Source organism: Branchiostoma belcheri, unplaced genomic scaffold, assembly GCF_001625305.1.
Source record: "Branchiostoma belcheri isolate BF01 breed outbred unplaced genomic scaffold, Haploidv18h27 scaffold4, whole genome shotgun sequence".
In the NCBI taxonomy this organism is placed as follows: Eukaryota; Metazoa; Chordata; class Leptocardii; order Amphioxiformes; family Branchiostomatidae; genus Branchiostoma; species Branchiostoma belcheri.
Window position 1 is genome coordinate 3,835,356 of NW_017804020.1, and position 18,698 is coordinate 3,854,053.

General features: G+C 41.6%; 1 protein-coding gene across 1 annotated transcript; it reads left to right on the forward strand.

Annotated features, from left to right (window-relative positions):
- Positions 1-12,859: 12,859 nt before the first annotated feature.
- Positions 12,860-13,850, forward strand: LOC109477186. The gene has a single exon (XM_019778255.1). The coding sequence runs from the start codon at positions 12,891-12,893 to the stop codon at positions 13,425-13,427; it is 537 nt and encodes a 178-aa protein (XP_019633814.1). The 5' UTR covers positions 12,860-12,890; the 3' UTR covers positions 13,428-13,850.
- The last annotated feature ends 4,848 nt before the right edge of the window (positions 13,851-18,698 follow it).

The following is an 18,698-nucleotide window of genomic DNA, read 5'->3' on the forward strand; positions in this document are numbered from 1 at the left end:
GTTTTTAATTGAAAAATCTTCATGTCATTGTAATTATGTTTACCGAAGGAAAACATATTGTTTTTGCTCCTTTTCTTCTTCCGATCCAAACACTGGCCTGTGACCCGGTCATGGTAACTGGTGTTGGGTTCCATCATGTTGCAATTTTATAGTATGAGGTATTTTGACTCCTGTCACCATATATATGAATGTGTTTGAGTAAGAATTACCAGAGCAGAACATATGCGAAGGTATAAACATTTTGAATTTGCTTTGCAAATGTTACCCTTTTAGTTTAGTTACAGTTTTCAGTATATTTCATGCAATTATGGCACATTTCTGACATTTATGTGTGGCAGTTCTCCAACACGAGAAACAAATTTCCACCGTTAATTTTACTTGTGCTTTACGTAACAGCAACCCCAGCAACTATTGTTCGCGAAACTCATCAAGCGTTACTTTTTCTGAGTTGAAATTCTGCAGACATCTTGAGGCTTTAATATAATGGTCCTTTTCGTGGCTCCGCCTGATCTTCTAAAAGGCATCCAATGCAATTTAATAGCGGCAAGGGTGCGGTATATAACATAACAGAAGATGATAGACTATCATGCTCTACAGAAATGGCATTGAAAGTGTAATGAACTCGTCATGCCGAACCCTCAAACCTACCACATCCTCACGCACGTAAATGTAATAAAGCAAGAGCGCAGCACGCGCTTGAGAACGCCGCCAAGCTCTTATCGTTTTGCCGTCTAGTGGTGGTCGATGTGATCCCTGGGATTTTGCGATGATACGTCAGAAGACGAGCTGAATCTGTGCTTTTACCCTGGAACGTGTCATCTATCATTACTTTCATTAGTAGAACTGAAGCTTTCGAAGGTATTCCTTTGCTAGCTTTGTAATATAAGTTGGCCAGATGTTAAGGCGGATGATTTTGTCCTGTGATAGCCATGTTTTATGTCGTCCGTAGGGTAGGATTTATAGCTGGGTTATCTGTGACGTGTGGATTACTGCGTCTGAACAGCGTCCATCGAGAGAACAGACAAAGTCGGTTTGAACAGCAAAACCACATGCAAAAGCAGATTCGTACAGTAGGAGATTAGACAAAAGTAGATTTGTACAGCAAGGGAGCAGCCAAATTTGGTTTGCACAGCAAGAGAGAAGAGAAACGTAATGCTGAGGTCACATTTCCAAACCAGGGCCCAAAATGGAAAGAAAACTATGATATATATAAAAGACAAAAAAGCACAAAAAGTTAAAGACATCAATAATGGGAACTATTTGAGTATATTATCGATATAAATTGCTGATTTTTACGTTAATCGAAACAGCCCGGCCGGGCCCCGGTTGGAAAATGTGACCTCAGCATAACCTCAGCATAAGGTTTGTATAACAAGAGAGCAGACAGAAGTAGGTTTGAACATCAAGAGTGCAGCAAGTAAGATCCTAATCAAAACAAACAAACAAACAAACAAACAAACCGTATACCAACTTTCTGATTTCTTACTTGTGAGACTCCAGAGCGCTCATCGGATCTTGAGAAGCAAACAAAACCCCGGGAAGCTATCACAAAACGCCGCGTAGCTGAATGAACACGTCCGGTGGAGACAGCGACAACCGCTAGACATATTACGCTTTCACAAGTTGTCGCTATAGTCTGGCATGCATCGCACAGATAAGGGTTTCTAACGCCGGCATAAAGTACAGCCGTTACATTCCGACCCATTCATCACGCATTATGCTGGTATCAAGGCGCTGTAGGGGCGCCACAGCTTCTATTGAAGACCTGCGGGGAAACCGTTAAGAAATGTCTGTTCAGCCGTTGTCATTACTACCTGCTGCTGAGTGCAATATCCGACATCAACTACAAACTAGTTACAGCACCTAGTTTATATGGTGGTGTTTTGTTATACGTGTGTGATATAAATTTAAAATTGCATTAAAATGGTATGAAAAATATAACTCTTCAGCTGGTTCAAATCTAGAATAACTGTGTGTGTAATGTAGTGTTATTTGCTGTCCCGTTGCATAACTGTAGACGTATGTGCATCAGCTATTGCTGCCTGTAAGTCTGTGTAATGTGTTGCCTTGCATTTGAACAAGTAAACTATAAACCGTTTTAAAGGCATGTTGTGCAATTTCTGGGCAGCAATACAAAAATATTCTGGATGAGGAAATCTGTTTGATTTTGACATTATCTGTCATTAACTGACACTAACAGCACATTTTCCACATCATTTGATACCTGTAGCGTTTGAAATGGCAGCAAAACTAGCTACTTGAGTAATCCCTTTATTTTTGGTACCACCAATAAATCAATGAATGGCTAGAACCAGACCACCATATGTATATAAGACACATGGAACCGTTTTGTTTTGAATTTTCTTTTACTTACACACACCAGTATGCTGTGATTCAACTTACTAATATAATATTAAAAGATTACCAGACAATTTACTTTGACAATTGAGTCTCTTTGCTGCCATGAGTATGCTTTTTGCACCTTTAATACGTACAAGATGAATTATAGTACCTTATTTTGACGCCATAATAAATATGGAAAACACATTCTAAAACGTAAGTTGAATCTCTGCTTCAGATTTTCTGATGAAAACTTGTGTCGAAATCTATATAACATGGCTCTCAAAAATGCGTCTTATTGTCTTATTCCAATATCTTATAATATACTACAATTAAGGTAAAGAAATGACGTTATAATTAAGAAAGATAACTACTAACCTTAGCGTTTTTGAATCGGCGGTGAAATTCTTGGCTCGACGATCCACCCAACACGAAAAAGCGACGTGGCTTCTCTTTGAGATTCTCGACCGGCCAAGCAGCTCTGTGCGACTCAACAGACACAGCTAGAAACTCCTGTACATGTATAATGCAGTTTCCAGTTTCCTGCACCACAGGAGCTTGACGTAGAGCCTCCGTCATGAGATTTATATAAGGGATGTCTAGCCATGGGGGAATGAATGCAAGTCAATGTCAGAAATACAGCGCACCTACATGTAGCTTCTTTCTATGCGCCACTCTGCAACCCACGCACTAACCTTTTATGTAGCGAGCTTTTACGTAACTTGAATCGACTGTTCCATGTATTTTTACTTTGTAAACCCCTGCATGTGTTGGGATATGGAAATGATTTATTGATTTTGACATCGGTTATTAATTTGAACACATGGTGCAGGGTCCCTGTGTTATGGGTCAGGCATTTGGGGTGTCAGAGCTATGGGGTGTCAGATCGTACTACGCCTGGGCGAAAACCGGATTTTTCACGGTTTTCGTTGGATGTTTGGTCAACATTGCATCATGATTTTGCCCGTTGCCGACGATATGTCTTTTCCGACACAGAATTTAAAACCTACAGACGGAATGCCATCCTCAAATACACGAATATGACCCTAAACGAGACGTTCTGCCGAAGTGCTATGCACAATACATGACGGGTTTCGCGCAGGCGCAGTACATTCTGCCTGGGTGTAGGAATATCGTGTTCGCATCCACACGTGAAGTAAAAAAAAAACGCTGCGGCAACGTTTGGATGCATTCACTTTTTCTCCCAAGATATAACTCTCAGAACCCTTGCATTTAGAGTGAATTTCTATTTCGGTTTATGTATAATTCGTACACAAGAACCGTGAAGGACAAGTTACTTTGCCAGGTTTTCTGGGGTCATGTATTGATTCTTGAGTGAAATTGGCAGTCTGCCAGTGTTGGTGTTAACGTCTCACACTTACATGTGTATCTTTAACAACGATAAGATCTCCAGAGGTCTCAGCCCTGCTTCTTAAGTCTTTTTGGAAACGCTTGCGGAAAGGAGAATTTGCTTAATTAAGATCAAGGAATTCCGGTCTTGAAAAGAGGAAATTTGTTCATAGAATCCATTAATAAAAGCTATCATACACTGAGGCCAACTACATATTAGATTTCGATGGACCAAATCAATTCAGATCAAACTTGTACAACAATTGTAACAGGTGCAATGTATGTCAAGTTCTTGCTTAATATCTTAGCCATTGCCTATAACAATGCTTCGGAGTTCTATATAACATTGACATTACGACATTAGTCAAAATTTACACCAACATTATTATCCGCGTTTGAACAACAATTACTACAATCCGTTTCCGCATACGATCTGTACCGATCACGCTCCGGTCGTTCGTACCAAACCTAGATGTTTCCAACGTTAGGAAATGGCTCCCCCGTGCGATATATGTGAAAAGTGCAGTGGATACACAATTCCCTTTACGTTTGATTCAATACATTTGTAGTACTGGCACAGGCCACCTCTTGTACATGTTTCTTTTATTTTTCTCATCTCACCCTATTCAACCTTTCCATTCCAAGGAGGTTGATTTTTTTGTGAAATTCAGAACCTGATTGTTGTCTTCGAATCAGGAAAAATCCGAGAACCAATTGTTTAAATCGGCGTGGCCTCGCGACAATATAACAGTTATCGAAAATCGAATCAATGGTGAACCACAATGCGCCAGATTTTGTGTCTCATACATCCAAAAATACAGAGATCTGGCCGTCATGTGATAAGGAAGTGTTCAGATGATATATTGAAGAGTTCGTTGAAAGCAGTACAAAGAAATGTTTTATCTCTTTCTGACAACGTTAACATTATCTATACAAATGGTGAAATTATCGACATACAACCAGTCAAATGCACAAATATATATAATAATTTCAAGTTTCAAGACTCCTTGATTTCGTCATAATTTAAGCAACTGCAATCAACGGCTTTGGTGTTTGATAGCAATTTATTTCCTTCAATTTACAAAATTCAGGAACAAAATTAGAATCTATGACTCTGGCTTTAAAAGAGACTTACATATAAGTGAGTTACGGGGTATTAAGTGAGAACATGAGTGAGTGAATAAGAACTAACGAGTGTGCGACGGAAGCCTATTGGATTATTTGAGCTCTCATCTGCACAATTAGAAAGCAAATTAATCTTATAGTAAGTATGTGAACATACTACAAATCGCACAGCCTCTCCACAACTTTAAATGTATCCAGTGTAATTTCAGGGCGGCAAAGCAGGAAATGATCTAAATAATGCAATCTGTATGATATTAACACAAACCGTCCCACATTAGCACATTTGAATTATTAGTGTTTCATGCTTAAGGTGTTTAAAACAAGCCCAAAAGATTTTCTGGTTGGTACCCTTATAGTAACCGTTTTTCGTCAGACTTTTGGGCATTGTTGCTCCATGAATGTCGATATACATTGGAACGGTGCTGTATGTAGATATGTGACTAGAATATTGGCTTTGAAAAATCTGGTTTCCAAGCCATGAAAACTGTACTGGAAGTTACTAAGAAAGTAAAAAAAAAGGTACGTGCTATAGCATGCATCTCGCACTACCGTGTATGAAATACACAATACAAATGAAAATAGCCCATTCCCGATACACGAGACATAGCAAGATAACCGTGTAATTCACCGATAATCGGAAAACTGCTCGCCCTAAGGCGACGCTAGATTGAACATTGGATATGTATAAATGCAAACATAGGAACAACCATAAATCATAATGCAACTATCGGAATATCTATTAATCATAGGCTCCTACTCAATTAAAGGACTGTCTTTCCTGAGAGTGACTATTGAACCTTTTACTGTAAGGTAGATGTTCTGTGCAGAAAGGGTCAGACGGGGAATTATTGGGGTTACGCTAGTCTGGTGTCTAGGCTATCGTGGTTTGGGCGGGGTTCCTTCGGGCCTGTAGACGTTCCCTGCCGCCCAGTTCAACTAGACTCCTCGGTAGGATCTTTACGCCCTCCTTGAAATTACAACATACCGGGACACAAGGCTAAAATGTCACAGGCTATTCTGTGAACAAATATAAATAACTGTGGCAATATTGATGTCACATTGATGTCACCAGATACAGTTATACGATAATTTCACTACGTAATATCTTTGAAATATCAAATATTCTAACAGTGTTCTCTCTAGTACATGATTTACTCTGACAGTGACACGAAAAGGATTCGAGAAATAAAGCCAGTATGTCACACTAGTGGCGTCATTTTGTGATTTAAAGGTACTGCGTGGGATTCATCTAAATGTCATTTTGTCAGTTTTCTACTGACGCACGGCAATAAAATTTAAAAATATCTCTTCTTGACGTAGACGTGGGGTTTAGTGCCCCAGCGCGAGGTTTTACCGTAAAGATAAAGCATATGAAATAAGCGTTAAATCATAGATTGGATATGTAGATAATAACTCTTCATCATATTGCATATTAGAAACGGGTTGTGAATCTTGTCTCCGGCTTTTATGTGCTTAAGTCTGTTTCTGCGTCACTTTATGTCGTAGACATTTTGTCTTTTTGCATTGGTTGAATTAAGAAGATCCTCTTTTCTTCGTTTTCTCCCAACATCAATGTTAAAAATGGACTTGAAGTGTTGTTTTGTACATTACCTATACAGCATACTACGGTGTAAAAACACAGTACAGCAGACGTGCAACAACGTGCAGCTTACGACATGCACAACTATATGTATTCAAAGAAATCGTGAGTTATAGCTGCTAACGTAAAGACGGACAGAACTAATCACAATACTCCTGTCGAAGGTCACTAACCTCCTTCACAGAGTAATACGTCTGTCTTGCCTGTAGTCTTGATGAATTGTGTAGTGGGTAAAAGATGTCGAGATAGTAATACACAGACTTTACCGACCGTGACATGCATTATACAAACTTGACCAGGCTGACCGAGTTTGCGTCAAACTGCATTATGATGTTGACGTTTGCGAGGTTCCAGTTTTCAGACTTCATTTTTCCCTGATGAAGATTTTCGCTGCAGGCATTCTAACTCTTTCAGCCTGCTTAGGAAAATATACTCCAGCTATCTAGAATTCCAATACCTTGTAAATGTGAACAGAATCGCGTTCCTCCAATCTTGAACAATCACACGATTACTATAAGATACACTTTCATGAAGTGAATTTTTGGAGGAGGCCCAAGAATCGATCCTTGCAGTACGCGCGGTGCGGTACCATCATCAGACCCACTCCGCAGCCCCGGTGTCTCCCAGGAAACCGTCCTTAATGGTGGCTATTTTAGAACTATAATTTGCAGCTTTACTGATAACGTTCCCCTGAAGGATGTGGCGTGGCTTACGTTCTTTACGGAAAGATTTGCACGCTGGGCTGTAAAAGATGTGACAATTACGATGGGATAGAGAACGGACGCCACTTTAAAATGTGCGCTGACTGCAAGATTTATAAGATATCGACCCGGCCGACGGGACGACTCCAAAAATGGGCTATGAATTTTAATCGTGGGGCAATGAGGTTGAATATGGATGTAAGGAAAGGGCGAGTTCGCGGTGAGATTTTGGGGGAGAAGGGGCCCAAAGGCGGCAGGGGTGAGTGGGACACGCCGTGATTGACTAAATCTTACATGTATCACAAACCACACACCGTGAACAGTCGCCCATTTCCTGTTCTGTTGACACATCGACTATCAATGTTAATAAAGATGAACTACCCTGACAGAAAGGATCTCTTTTTTTATTGTTGACAAATCGGTGGATATAGCCATAGGGACTTATCAATAGGTCACTCGACTCCAGGTAGGGATACATTTCGTATCAATGGAATAAGGTCGACTGCAACGATTGCAATCATGGTCTGGTAATTCTCGATCATTACTAACACTTTACGCGTCCACACACAAAATGGATTGTTGCCGCTGACACCTCGTGAACAATTGATTTAGGCGTAAAACACCGAGTGAGACGTGCGGGGGCAAAGACAGTGGTTACATGATTTCACGTTTTGTGTACGAAGATCACTAGGTCCTTCATTACCAATGCCGGCACCATCCTCACGGTGAGCACATACTGTCTACGGATGAACTCCTTCCGCCTTTTACCAACGAAGAAGAACGTAAATCAGTCATGAGACTCGTGGTTACATACCCTAAGAGGAAAGCTACATCACCTTAGGCCGCTCTGGTGCATGTATACACAAATTATGGACGCTATATTCTCATTATGTGAAAAGGTCAAGGCAATACGTGTCGCCAGTAGGGATTTTCTGTTGATGCATTGCCAAGTACTGGCGCTGATGGGATCAAAATCAGCGACAGTTACGTCCGTATATCTGATTTGATTTAGTTTGATTTATTCGGCTGTATAACGTAATATACGGCCAGGACGGCCCACCGATATAGCCGGATCGTGGACGCTATTTTAAAGGGCTAACCCTGGTAACTGGACAATATGCAATAAGACCAGTTACAATGCTCACTTCAAATGCGTTAACAGGGGAGAGGTAGCTTTAACGTGAGTTACACAAATGATAAAAGGTTGGGAGCTACTTTGGATACGGAGACGGTCTGCGTTACTGATCTAATTATAACAAACGTAATATCCGTGACAATAAAAAAAGAACCGTGCATCTGGTATGAGAATGCGCTGTATGTTTAGAACTTTCAGTACACTGGAAACAAAAAACACTGCAGTTTCCTTGATGTCATCTGCTGAATGAAGAGCAGTTGGTCTAATATTTTAAAGAATCCCCTAAACAATGTAAGAAAGGGAAAGAGCTGATCCCGTTAGGATATACATGTATATAGATTATCCTTCTGAGGCTCAACAATTGCTTACATGGACAGTTCAAAGCCCGCCTCCCGATGGTATCTGACAACAATCTGGAATCGATACAAACAGCAGTCATTGAATAACGGATATCGATTCCACTTAACGACTGGTAGACACAAGCTTGTAATCGTATCAATAGGTGCCCTCGTGACGTTGAAACAAAGTTTACTTTTGCTAAGTTATAGTAACATTTTTATAGACAATCATAAAAAGAGTCGTTCATTACATGCCTGTTTAAGAGCGCTAGCTACGTACGACAAGTGCAACTGCTGTTTTTACAAACTCATCAAATGCGTCTTCAAATGCCTTTGCAAAATGTCAGCGCAATTGGTCCGGGAAATGCGCCCGTATGGTTCCACTTCGTCAATCATGATAGGATCTGTGATAGCATTTCTCTAAGGACCCTTGCGAATGATACGGGTTAAGATCCAATAAACACATTACGCCGGAAATCTTACCCCCCGTGGTTAGTTACATGTGACCTGCAGCAGAGGATATCTGTCTTTAGATTATATATCTGGCTCAATGTCAGTTGGGATCTGGGTTTAAGCTCCTCGTAGTTGGGGATGACAAGACGATGAAATAATTGTTTTGCATGTATGACGTGGCCCGGGCCGTATTGATCAGTTTTCCCGCGGCGTGCGAAGCTTGTTTGCGGGGAATTATCTCGTCTGTCTCTATCAGCGTGTAGGATCGACCGAGCAGGGAGCTAACTGCGGTGATGTACGATCGAGCGACCGTCCCACAACCGCCACGCCTCCCAATCGAAACCTCCAAATTCCGTCCATCTGCGAAATTGATCACCGTCGCAGCCGTGAGAGCCTGGGCGTCCTCGCCGCGTTAACTTTCCCACACTCTGCCTGCCTCTCTCTGACGTTGCCATGGAAGATTCAGCCAGGTCCGGACGCAATGACGGAGAATTGCAGAGCCTTGTGTGAAGCTATTGATTTTGGGAACCCGGCTACTGCCATTAACATCTGAACGGTGCCCGCCTTATTGGTAAGGGGTACAAATTTACGGCTCTATATTTAGGTGGATGATCGACTGGTAGTACGCGGGGGTACCCGGGGTGCCGCCAGGGTCCCAGCCTCAGGGTCAACAAGAAGAAGGGAACCCCTTCCAAGATGTCTTGAGGAGATTCCGAAGACCAACCGCATCTTTAGACCAACCATTGTCATCTCCTTCAGTCCATTCATTAAGGTAAGAAGCAAAATCGTGTTTCATCAGTTTTCTCACGATGTAGTCTAATTAGATAGCAGACTAGCCTCTTCAAGTTAATTCAATCGGCCAGTGGTATTAGAGATTGCAATGGGCGATGTTTGCAAAGTAGGCCTTTTTGACATGGAATGAGCAACGTGAAGGTCATCCGCTGGAATATAGAAGCCGACCTCACGGTCTCGGGAGGAAGACAGATTTCGGCTGTTCTCTGTCAGCGCCAATAAATACGGTAACCCCGGGCGGGGAAACTGAATGCCGACCTTTTATTGTAATCCTCCCGGTGATATCCTGGCATTTAGTCATGTCGTGTGTGTGCACGGAGCGGTCTCAGGCAGCAGATGGGAGTTTTACATTTGGCCACGTCAGGGATTCTTCCTAATGGGAATGGGAATGATACCTTTGAATTGTGAGTATTGTCCGTGACATTTACAGTTCGCCGTGTGCTATCCGTTCATATAGATTTATCAACCAGTGACTGTTCTTTTCCGTTCTCTCTTGTCTTGGCGTATTGATAGTCTTGCTAAAGCTTTAAAATAACAAGTTATAGAAACTTGGCACAGTGTGACAGACTGTATCGATATATAGAAACGGCTGTAAAACAGTATAGCGAAGGAACATGACTAAAACTGTCCTTTTGTTTTATCCATTGGCTCGTTGATAGTCTAGTTAAAGGCTCAAAATACTTTTGATAGAAAACGTTATACTTGGCATGGCGTATACAAAAAGAACGGAAGCAGCTGTGAAGCAGTATAGCAAAGGAAATTGACTTTTTCAAAGACGGATTCAAATTGAAACTACTGGCGGCTGAAGAATTGTGGAGTGTCATAACGATTTCCTCCACCTCCACGTGACGTCCGCTATCTCTTAACAGTTGAAATGTCAATACTTATGCAGTTTGGGAGAGGGAACCAACTCTCAATTGAATTTGGTAGACAACTGTAGATGTAACGAAAGTATTTGTGGTCGCTAAAGCATCGGATATTACGTTTGTTCTGTACGTTGAAGCCAGAAAACCTTCAGGTTGTTTCCCGGGGTTTGCATTCCCCATTAGATCTGCCACATTTGTTTTAACCACTTTCTTCCTAGATTATATAGTTATGGAGACCATTAACTTAACGTAATACAGTTTGCTGGCAAAACTGTTCACAGTAAAGACCATCTGGTAAGCAATCTATAAAGATTTACTTCTTTTCTCGCTTTACATACATTGTACATATCAGCTTCATACAGTATCAATGTTTTAAATATGAAGTTCGGAACCTCCAAAAATCTCTAAGTGCTCTAAGCTTTTATTGTTCATGGAGATGAAGCAGAATCTCATTGTCTATTCTATCTGCGTTACGTTGCTTTGACGATGTTTTGATTAAGGCACAATGCCATCTCTTTACATAAGATAAAAGTACGATAAAGTGCGTAGATGGAAAAGTTTATTGCATTCCTACAATTTAGATGGATCATCTTCAATCTAATGAGGAGAAAGCGCTGAAATGTGGCTAGAGTTTTGAAACTGACGCTAGGATTTTTGGTGATGAATGTTTGATGTGGCCACTGAATGAATAACGTATCTCCTTGTACGGCAATTTCTATGGGTACAAAAATGGAATTCAGCTGTATTGGTTCAACAGCAGATTCAAGAAAAAATTGGACCCTTAAGCAAACCCCATATATATTACAGCGAGACATCCTTGATAACATTCAGTAATACATGACTATATCAAAGAAATTTCACAATTGTGGCTAGTAGAACAGTGATTAAAGAACTTGGTATATACTATAGGGATCTCATCTTGTCTTTTATAGATATGTTTGGTGCTGAATTTCTAAGTTTAGTTATGGGCACTGCTGTGCGCTTCTATGATTCTGTAACGTTATTTACGTATGGGCGCTGTTGTATCGTTCCAATACGTTTTTAATACTTAGTTCCGTATACAGTATGAGTTGGCACACGTCGGACGCTTTGCTTTACTCGTTATAATTGGATTACGAAATCATTCGGTAGCCATGGGCGGATCCGAGAGATCATTTTACACTAAGTCAGCAGTCAATTACTCAGTCAATACTCCCGGTGGACACGGTTGGAATATAACTAACTACAGGCTGCCCGCTGAATGTGCTTTAGAACCACCCACCTCACTATACAACACACACACTGGCTCTGATCGATCTAATGCCCTCGGTATAACAAAGGATCTTTATACTGCCCAAATTGCAGCGTTGCCTGACGTCAGATTTAAATCGATACTATTCGTATATGAAAGCGGCTAGATTGATATCTGAAGCGTAATAGCTGGGACGGGAATTGCCTGATAAGGTAACAACATTTAAGTGATTGAGGGGCTAAGTGAGCAGGACGTGCGGTTGAATATATATAGAGATAAATTTGCAATAAGTAAGGAAAGAGACTTAATGTAACAACACAGCTGCGGGTTTACATTGGATCCTAATAAACTGTTACCAAGACATGTTTTGCATTTTAAGATGCAGATGTGCCTTAATGTGCAATTACGCGGGAGTCTTTGGAGCTAGCACAGCAGAAATCGCGATACAGTTCATGTATCATGCAAATCTCCGGCCGGAAAATCCGGATAAGAAATCTCCGGAAAATCCGGAGAGGATGCCCGTAATTACACACCTGCATAACTATTTACTAGTTGATAGATTTGATAAAGTCAGATTTATTCAATTGTTCTCTTATCATATAGTAGATATATCCTGGTATTGCATGACTAATAAGCTGCCAGAAGATTATATGCATGCTCTGAATAACGAATGCACATTTTTAGTCTTTAATCTAGACCTTCTTTCATATATTGCAAGCAGATAAACCTGCAATGAGTCTGTCACATATATCATTAGGAATGTTTGGTCGTATACTTTAATTCCTGCAGTAAATGTTCCTTTATGTTTCTGACATGACGTTTTCTTACTTTTCCACAGGATCGTAGGCAGACACTTCGTATAAGGGGATTAAGTAGCAACCGCCGGACAAGAGGACTGCTTTCTATGTCCGCCGCCATTTTTGATCGTGATTGACATGGCATGGCACCGCCACATGTGAATGAGCGTCACCAGCGTGAACAGCAGTACCGAGGCACCGCCTACGTCATCATCCGAGCAGCACAGAACATCCGTGCCACCTGCCATCCTGATACTGTGCCTTGTCGTGCTGGGGATCTGTCTCCTGAGCCTGGGGATCAGCCGGGCCGTGCAGTACCTGGTCAACCACTATGACGTCTTCCTCCCGCCCGACATGGAAGGAGACGACGAACCGCGCGTGCGCGATGACCCCGCCGAAAGGCATGCCGGGATCAGGCCATGGAGGATGCTCAACTCCTTCCTGTCCACGAACAACCGAGTCGGTATCCAAATCACTCCAGACACGCCCGCGAGGCGAAACTCGTCAAATTCGAGACGTAACACCGCCAACACCGAAGACACTTGTCACTGTAATGACACAAATGATGACCTTTCACACTCCTCCCGTGGTGCCGTTCCAAACGGGGCCGCCACGGAAGTCCAGACTATGCACCAATTCTATATGCAAGACGGTAGGAATAGAAAAGAAGCCTGGGGCCCTCGAGAAGTGGTGGTTTGAATTTGGATTACGTAACGTCGATCTTCTCGGTTGGTTACCCACTCTCGTCCGCGGATGAGAATTGTCAATCGAGCCAAGGAAAAGCAATTCACATTGGATTGGAAACTTATGGTGATCCTATAAAGTGAGATGTTCCTTTGAACACATGTACCTTTCTGCATGTACATACGCCAAGGAGATTTTGATTTCCCATTTGACGTTCACTTCGTGTCTCAATAGGTGATTGATCAAAAGGAATAATGCATCATACTGTGTATATATCCCCGGCACTGTGGGAAATTTCCTGTCTCTTTATAACGGGAACGTGACATCGGGAATCCGTTTATTGCCGTGGAGAGGTCATGTAAGTTAATAAGGCCATTTCCCGTTCGATATATCTGGCACCAACAGTAATTCATTTATCCGATGCAGCTATAATACAAGTTCAACCCACACGCCTTCCTGAATACCATATGAAGATACTGACTGATGATACTGACTGATGCATTTCTGGAGGTTCCATCTAAAATTCTGATTGCAATTCTGACGACAACGACAGGCCAGCAATGCTATTTTGAGGGATTTCTTTTATATTTCTGCATTGCAATAAGAAATTCTATGCCACGGCTCCGTTCGATCACCGAAAGAGCGTGTGTAATGCAGCGCATTCCCTGGCATTGCCGGCTCGGTAGATCTCGTTGAACTGGTTCCAACAGGCGTCGTCATTGGCACGGAAAAGATAGTCATCACTTCAAGGACTATCGGTTTCTGGCTGATCGGTGTAACGCCGTTAAGCTATTCCATATATTTGACCCGAAGGTTATCTCATTCTCTGGAAACGAGGCGTTGCCGTTGACAGTTGACCCTATGGAGTACTGCCATCTGGACGCCCTGCGGCAATCTTTACAGATGACTAGAAGACTGCCTGAACTGAGGTTGAATAATCTTGGTTTGGAATTTTCCTCAGTATAATGGCAAGTTGGGAACTGCTCATCCCAAGCTTTTTTTTTATCCAAAACCATGCCCAGGCACCAAGTTGGTCTGGACCCCTTGCGGCAATCTTTACAGATGATCAGAAGACTGCGTGGACTGAGGTTAAATAATCTTTCTTGGGTTGGAATTTTCCTCTGTATAACGGAAAGTTGGGAACTGCTCATCCCAAACCGTGCTTCATCCAAAACCATGCTCAGGCACCATTTTGGATACTTTGGGCAAATCAACGTTATTGGATACGTACGTGGATACTATCCAGAAGCATGTTTTATCCAAAACCATGCTCGCACATGATTCTGGATAGTCTGTGCGTAACCAGAACCGTTCCTGCGGCAAATATGCGTTATTGGATACGTGAAGACTACCCATAACTGTGTCTGATCTTACCACTAACCCATTGGAGCATAGCATTAGATAGGCACGGTTCTGGGTATGTTAGGGACTGATCAGTGATAGTCTTTTATGAATTCACACTCTGGAGTCGATCTGCTTTGAATTCTTTTCTCCCAAAGGCATGCAGGACACGTCTGGACATCATAAGCAGCGCAACAGTCCGGAAATCACAGTCCATATTTCAACCCTGCCCTCATTCACTCAGATGGATGGTGTGATTCCTGTTCCCGCTCCATTACTTCAGATGACGAACGATCACGGAATACCAACATCGACGTTTTGTTTTTGACAGCTCCAATCTAATCTATGGCAAAGAAGGCGATTTCTTGTTGGCGTGCAATGGGATCAAAATTGCTGAAATTTTTCAAAATTAATCAACAATTTGCGGCGATTATGATATTCGGACTCGATACTAGTAACATTTATTACCAGACAAAATTAAAGATTCGATTAACATTAGCCTTAGACAGTAGCACTACTCATCATCCAATGTGTGTGAAGGGTCGGAATCATCCGAGTTCGTTTTATTAGAAACGTTAATTTTGGAGAAAATTATATGTAATGTCTCGCTCTATTTTTGTAGAGCAAAACGTGTTACGACTAAGAATACGTTATCATAGTAATAGAGTGTTAATGACCAGTAGTAGGTTGGTACAGAATAGCTATGACACTAGCCAAGACGTTATACATATTTCTTTTACCACATCAGGGGTTGAAATAATTCTTTAGTCAACGGTTAGAGGTTGTTACTAGCCCTGGAAATGGCTACGCGTGGTCATTCCGTCCGTACGGAATAGGTTCTGGCACATAAAGTTTCAATTGTATAACTTTACATGCTGGATCAACTGAAGACAGTCTAAAGCACTGGTGACTTTTACTGCTGATGGGAAGCTTTGTTCGACCATTATATCGACCCCTGGGAAAGTTGAGCGGGCATCTTAGCGACTGCTGTCTCTGGTATTAGGTGTTACTGGAAGCAAAAATGACTTAGACCTGTTCTATTGGATTTGGATTGCCTGCGGAGTCCAATGTAGATGTTACATACATTCCAGAGAATCTACATGTAGACTAGTTACTGAAAACTGATTTTTTTCTTTCTACAAGATACGAACTTTCTACGGTGTCTACAGACATTCCACTGGTGATAAATAGATACTATATATACTATACATATTGCCGTAGCCTATAGCAAACGAACTAACTAAAATTATAAATAGAGATACACTTAATTAAGAAAGAAATTTAGACATGGTTACCTTTATTGGATATACGTATATGTACAAAACACTTCACTTTTAACAATAGTACATGGTATAAAGATATAGGCATATTCTTCTGTAATAAAAGATGACATACCATTCTAAACTGCATTTAATGATATTCTTTCATCATCACAATTGTTTGCTTTAATTCATCATCGCTGTCACCTGTACATGGTCATAGATTCTAGAGATCGAATACGTGGGATTGGACTTGCTTAGTAGTCATGATAAAGGACCGTACCTTGTCGTACTTGATTTATGACTGCTTCAAGTTCCCTAAGGCCATAGCAAGTCATTTTTATGGGTGACATCAGCGCGCGCATTAATTTTTGCCGAAAATGGGCAAAGATGTCTGTTACCATGCAACGTGGATGGCAGATAAATATGAAGAGAGGAGACAAGACAAAACTCTGATTTATTGTTTTGTCTTAGATTTATTGTTTTGTCTTTTACTTTGATGCAGTGCTGTATTTAATTCTGATGTTCCCACAGAATCAAAATCATTTGTACAATGATTGAAAACTTTTATTTTTCTAGTTTGACAATGTTTATCTGTTGTCAAAATTTGAATGTAGGAATCTTGTTTTGTTTGGTCCGCCCTGTTTGTTTCGCCCTGTCGCATTGGATTTGGGGTCTGTGGAGGATGTCATCCATAAAATTTACTTGCTGTGGCCTTACGCAGTTCTGTAAACTTTGCCGATTGATATATGTGCACGTCAGCGGTATCCTGGCAACAGCATCGTCCCCAGACATCCAATGACATCGTGGACATTGATCAAGAACCACGAAGTGACCCTGCCACTGACTCCCCATCCTTCATCATTACTCTACTGACCTCAAATCACTTCACACCAGTCGGGCGGCCGGGTTGATTAAAGCCATCCACAGCGTTTTCAAGGTGGTAAGACTGGACTCTCAATTTTCGGGTTATTCATGTAGTAAGTTTAATCAACCCTATCCCATACTGATATCAGTGAGGAAAGCTAGAGTGTGATGTCGCTGACGGATGACGCTTGCTTGTTTCGTATGGTAGACTGGCTCTAGCTATTTATTTGTGATAACCACAAAATATAAGGACTCCTAGTGTGGCTTGTTTTAGAGCTAGTTCAAACGCTTCCAGTATGAAATAATGACGAAAATGTGCTAAGAAATAACCGAAGAAGAAATATTCCAATATCAGACAGATTTCCTCATCCAGAATATTGTCCGCCATGCTGAAATTGTGTTGGATATATTTAAGTCTTACCTTCTTTAAGCACCGTTTTCCATAGGTAACATCCTTTCTCAATTCCAATACACTATTCATTGGTGGTATAAATTGTTAATTATAAACTCTTGCCTAAGGGCAAATATGATTTATCGTACTCTTGCTTATTGTAAACTCTTGCCAGGGGCGTATATGCTTTAACGCACGTTCCAAAAGGAGCAGTTTGCTTGCATCATCCTGTTTGTTGATTAATAATAATTGCTTATTGCAAAATATTGCCTAGGGGCTAATTGAAAAGAACATTTGATAGTAAAACTTTTGTAACACAAACGGTAGCAATAGTCTATAGCTAAAGCGAAGATCTAACCCCCATTTAAGTGTAAACCGCTTGGGTAAGGATTCCGTTATAAGGGCTACAAGGTTATAAAGATTCCCAATGCTATTGAGAGATAGTCATTGGTGGCCCTTTGAAGTTTTGGCAAACTGCTCATCTCCCATTCAGACTCATCAGCCATTCAGCAGAAAATTAAGTCTACTTTTCAGGTGCTCAGAGCACCGGAATTGATGTACCTTGTAGGTGGCAATAATGGGCAATCGGGCCTCGAGGTTCCCGGTATAGAACATCCATTAAGCGAGTATTGAACGTCAACTCAGGATTCTAGATTTGCAGGCTCGCCTTGACCCAAATACAGTTTGCCCAGAGGACGAAGTGAGCCATATGTGCGAATGTGTGGCATAAAGGTTTGGCTCAGAATCAATGGGTCCTGGGTTCGAATCCTCCAACATGCATCAATGCTATACCATTGGTAAAGGTACTTTACACAACTTTTCCTCACTTCACACGTGAAAATGAGTGCCTATCTTTGGTAAGGGGCGTCTCTTGGATAGGACGTTGGAGGTCATATGTTTGGGTAGCGTGGGTGCCAGACCGTCATAGCACACTGGACACAAGAAAAGCTCACTGAGATACTTGTGTCCAGTGTGCTACTGATGGGTCTGGCACCCAGGCTAGTGTTTGGGGAGAGCCACACCCCACGCCGCGTTAAAGAACCTACCGCACCTTTCGAAAAGAGTAGGGGCATGCCCCGGTGTGCGATGGTCCAAATAACACCATCTGGAAGTAGGTGATTCACTACAAATCACGTACCCGAATGGAGGCCTGGCGAACCCCCTTCTCGTATTAGCCACACAATGATTTACATCCCCTCGTCTTTGCTGACCCTTGAAGAATTGTGAGCAATTTATTTAACACTAATGGAGATCAATATCTATAGTAATAGAACAAACAAACAATGTGCTGCACTATTTTGCATTGGGCTGGACTGTAACCAATATGACCTGTCTGCACTCCTATCAATACTGTACAATTAAACTCATTCCTTTTACCACGCGTACATTGGTGAGGGCCTGCATGGGGGGCGGGCGGTAGTGATCACG

Excerpts from the sequence above, each read along its gene's own strand:
- LOC109477186 (XM_019778255.1), top strand. The coding sequence starts at position 12,891 with ATGAGCGTCACCAGCGTGAACAGCAGTACCGAGGCACCGCCTACGTCA.